The 4,565-nt window shown below is 42.3% G+C and overlaps 1 protein-coding gene across 1 annotated transcript; it reads left to right on the top strand.

Moving 5' to 3' along the window:
* On the top strand, positions 2,060-4,267 carry LOC109846249. The gene is made up of 2 exons (XM_020415472.1): positions 2,060-2,351; positions 2,697-4,267. Exons 1-2 carry the CDS (start codon positions 2,060-2,062, stop codon positions 4,265-4,267), a joined length of 1,863 nt encoding a protein of 620 aa, XP_020271061.1.

Below are 4,565 nucleotides of genomic sequence, written 5' to 3'. Positions count from 1 at the left end.
TGCTAACAACCACTTGCAGCTTAAGAAAGTGAGGTTCAACTGCCGATCAGTACTCGGGAGACTGAATTTAGCACCAGTACAGCCAGTCACGGTCCACAACCACGCACGGAGACCATCTACCAAACCGCCGTGGGCCCGAAGCTGCTGACGAGGATTCCCGACGTAAAGCTGATCGTAGCCAAACTGACGAGCGAATCGACAGGGTAGATATGGCTCTATGAAGCACTGATCCCTCACCCGAAAAGTCAGATAACCTGGCCTAATGTTCACCAGCCAGTTAAAGCAGCCAATGTCCAAGTGAGTTCGATACTCTCTCGGCCTCTCCTCATCTATCAAACAATCGCCGTATCGACCGGAGAACAACGGAAAGCAAGTGGAAAATGTCCAACACTTGTGGACCTGCAGCTGTTGTCTGATGTCAGAAAATCCGCGCCCCTCCCACTTGCCGTTCTCAAGCAACTGTAGTAAAGGAACGGAATGATCTGTGGCGCTCGGTACCGACATCATATCGGAACGGTGAAGGACGAACCAAGCCATCAAGTAAGTGTACGGGAGCTCCGTCTTAATGGTGGGAATCTGACCCGGCAAATCACTTTCCTTCCGTGTAAAGGCACCAGAAAGCTGTCGAAGTCCTCGGTGAATGTTAGCCACCATCACCGGAAGAAGTGAGAGTTCTTTCTTGTAGGCGAGCTGAACTGCTGGATAGAGCACTTCCAAGGGCAAGGCATCGCCAGACTGATATGGAACAACGCACTTCTTCAACCAGATAGCGAGATAACCGGCAAGAAGAGTCATTGGTCGAATCGGTGCGGTAGCATGCCACAAGAATGATTTGAACTTGGTCCCTGCAGGAAAGCCACCCTCAGAACTGCTAGTGGTATAAGAATGAGAGCCAATCTTCTTCAGCAGATTGTTCACCCCTGAGGGAGTAAGTGGAGCCAACTCACAAATAGCCTCGCCAGAATTACTCTCCAGATTCTTGAACAAATAATTGGCAAACTGCTTCAGACTCACGAATGTCTTAGTCCTCTTTGCTAAAGGCTCAGACTGCGCCAAAGCTATATGATAGTGGCAAGTGAGATCCCATAGAGTCTCGTAGCGATCAGGCATACGATCCTTCAGCGGACTTAATTCATGGTTGGAGGGAAAGTATTCCTGATACAACATCTGTCCCATGGGTAAGCCAGAAATCCTGTGCATCTCGTGAAGAGCCAAACCCAACTCCCCTTGCCGGGTCAGAAAAGTGTTCGAATCTGAATTATAAAGCTCGAACAAAGCACAGAAATGCCTTGCGCTGACAGGCAAGCCATACATGGTGGCACGAACGGCTGCATATAAACCACAAGTCAAAGCCTGATTATCAAGGATTGGCCGTAAGATCAGCACCTCTGCTCTCTCTCTGCTCTGGATTGCTCTGAAGTGCTCAAAAATGATCCGCCCTCCTTAGAAAATCGATTTCAGGGGGTATTTATGCCCATAGGATGAACAGTGCTCGCGAGACAGCATTTGCTGTCTCGGCGGGCGAGACAGTGTTTGCTGTCTCGCCTAGCGAGACAGTAAATTTGCTGTCTCGCCCAGCGAGACAGTAAAATACTATCAACATTTCTGGCAGTTTTTGATGTAACTGCTTTCCCACGTTTCAAACTCCGTTATTCTGGCAGTTATTCACTTGATTCTCGCCCACGACGTTTCCCACGTTCTTGAACAGTTTGTGGCCACGTGTCGACGGTTGCAAAACAGTTTCTTGAACCACTGATAACTGTCTCGTGTGCGAGACAGTAAATTCTGTCTCGCACGGCGAGACAGTAAATAGCTGTCTCGGCGGGGGCGAGACAGTGAAAACTGTCTCGCCTGGGCGAGACAGTAAAAGTCTGTCTCGCCGGGCGAGACAGTAAAGACTGTCTCGCCAGGTGAGACAGTAAAGACTGTCTCGCCTGTGAGACAGTCTATACTTGTGTTCTTTTGCCTTTTTGGATGATTTCCTCTTGAGCTGTATTTGGATATCTTTTAGCATTTTTTGACGCCTACATATACTGAGGATGGGAATAGAATATCTGATATGGATACAATTATTAATGAGCTTATAAACTATTACAAGAGCTTGCTGGGATTTTCTGGAATCACTTCTGAGCCTGATCTGGAAACTATAGCAAATGGTCCTGTCCTCTCATCAAATCAAAGGGAAATTCTTGGTTCTCCTGTCACTAGAGATGAAATTAAGCATGCGGTTTTTACTATGTCAGATGATAAAAGCCCTGGTCCAGATGGCTTTAGTGCATCTTTTTTCAAAACTGCATGGGATATTATCAAAGATGATATGTGTAAAGCAGTGGGTGAATTCTTTTACACTGGTAAGCTCCTCAATACCTTCAACTCAACCTCTATAACTTTAGTGCCTAAAATCCTCAACGCCAGATATCCATCTGACTATAGGCCTATTTCTTGCTGCAACTGTGTATACAAAATAATATCAAAAATCATTGCCACCAGAATTTAGAAAGTGATTGGTTTTCTGATTGATGATGCACAAAGTGCATTTGTTAAGGGTAGACTTGTTTCTAACAATATCCTCCTAGCCCATGAACTATTAAAGCATTATGACAGGAAGAAACTCTCTCCAAGAGCTGTCCTCAACATTGATTTAAGAAAGGCTTTTGACACTATCAATTGGAGTTTTATCAAGTATATGTTGACAGGTCTGGGTTTCCCTGAAAATTTGATCACATGGGTAATGGAATGCATCTCTACGCCTAAGTTCTCCTTGTCAATTAATGGTTCATTACATGGGTATTTTAAGGGGGCTAGAGGCTTGAGACAAGGGGATCCATTATCTCCTTATTTGTTTGTGCTTGGAATGGAATATCTATCCAGGAAACTCAAAACCCTCAGTACTGAAAGTATGTTCAAGTATCATCCGAAATGTGCAAGGATGGGGATTACACACTTGATTTTCGCTGATGATTTGCTCCTCTTCTGTAGAGCTGACATAGATTCAATTGCTAAAATTAACAACTGTCTGCAGGAATTTAGTAGAGTTTCTGGACTGGAGGCCAACTCTTGTAAAAGCTCTGTTATCATGAGTGGGATTGAAGAAAACACAAAAGAACAAATATGTTCATACTTAAACTTCCCCGAGGGTTCATTACCTATGAGATATTTAGGATTACCCTTAGTTTCAAAGAGGCTCTCTTTTTTGGACTGCTCACCTCTGATTTCAAAGATATCAGACCAGCTCCAAAACTGGCAATCCAGGGGAAAATTATCTTATGCTGGGAGAATCCAACTAATCAAGACTGTTATATTGGGGATTCAAATATATTGGACAAGCAATTATATTTTGCCAATTAAGGTACTGGAGAAAATTGATAAGCTATGTTCTGCATTCTTGTGGGGGAACAAAATCCACCTTGTCTCCTGGGCAGAAGTTTGTAAGGCCAAGAATTTAGGAGGATTGGGTCTATACTCCGCAAAACTGTGGAATTATTCTGCTGCTATCAAAATGATATGGATGATTCATTCTAAAAAGGATCTATTATGGATAAAATGGATACATGGGCACTACTTAAAAAATCAGGATATCTGGCAAGTGCAACCAAAGAGAAATGATTCTTGGATGTGGAGACAAGTTCTAAAGGTGAGGAATATAGCGATATGCAGATTTGGGGATGTGAACAATCTCTTTAGGAGCATTGCTAAATGTCACAATGAAGGTAAAATGAAAATTTCATCTATATACAGTGCTATTTCTCAATTCACAGCTGTTGCTCCCTGGGTGAATACAGTATGGGGAGGCTTACATTACCCCAAGCATTCAATCATCTTATGGCTTGCAGTCCTATCGAAGCTTCTGACCAAAGACAGGCTGTGTAACATGGGTATGTTAGATATTAATCAATGTATACTGTGTGCTGATACTGGTAATTACCTAGAGACCAGGAATCACTTATTTTTTGATTGCCGATACTCTTCTTATGTCTGGAACAAACTGATGGCATGGTTAGAGTTTCCATGGAGGTCTTGTAGTTGGGATCAGGTTTTGAGATGGTACAGCAACAACTTGAAGGGGGTTGGTTTTATGAAGAGGATAAAAAGAATGGTATTTTCCGTGGCTGTTTACTGGATATGGAAGGAGAGAAATATGAGGACTTTTCAACAAAAAAGCCGCAGTCCCGATCAACTGGTCAGAGAGATTAAAATTACATTGCTATTAAAGATACTAAATGAAGATATACCTGAACACTTGAGAGATAAAATAGGAAAATTGTAATTAGTTTGTGGTTTTTTCTATTTTTGGTTGCCAGAGATTCTTTACTCTGGTAGTTCTTTGTAGCTCTCTCATTTCAAAATTTGGTGATGAATATAAATATTTTTCATTGACCAAAAAAAAAATGTTAAGAAATTCCATTGATGAAAAAGATCTTTAATATTTATATCCACGTACTAGTCAAACTGAACCAGAAGTTCACATGATAATCTGCTAAGAAAAGAGTGATGATCTGCTAAGAAAAGAGTGACTAAGCCACATATTCATGTTGAATATATCATTGATGATTTGGTATGCCAGA

This window comes from Asparagus officinalis, chromosome 6 (assembly GCF_001876935.1).
Source record: "Asparagus officinalis chromosome 6, Aspof.V1, whole genome shotgun sequence".
In the NCBI taxonomy this organism is placed as follows: Eukaryota; Viridiplantae; Streptophyta; class Magnoliopsida; order Asparagales; family Asparagaceae; genus Asparagus; species Asparagus officinalis.
This window is presented reverse-complemented; position numbering and strand designations above follow the sequence as displayed.

Bases quoted from the DNA above. Each gene is read 5' to 3' on its own strand.
- LOC109846249 (XM_020415472.1), top strand. From the start codon at position 2,060: ATGGATACAATTATTAATGAGCTTATAAACTATTACAAGAGCTTGCTG. The intron at 2,352-2,696 runs GTAAGCTCCTCA...ATATGTTGACAG, and splicing joins GGGTGAATTCTTTTACACTG to GTCTGGGTTTCCCTGAAAAT.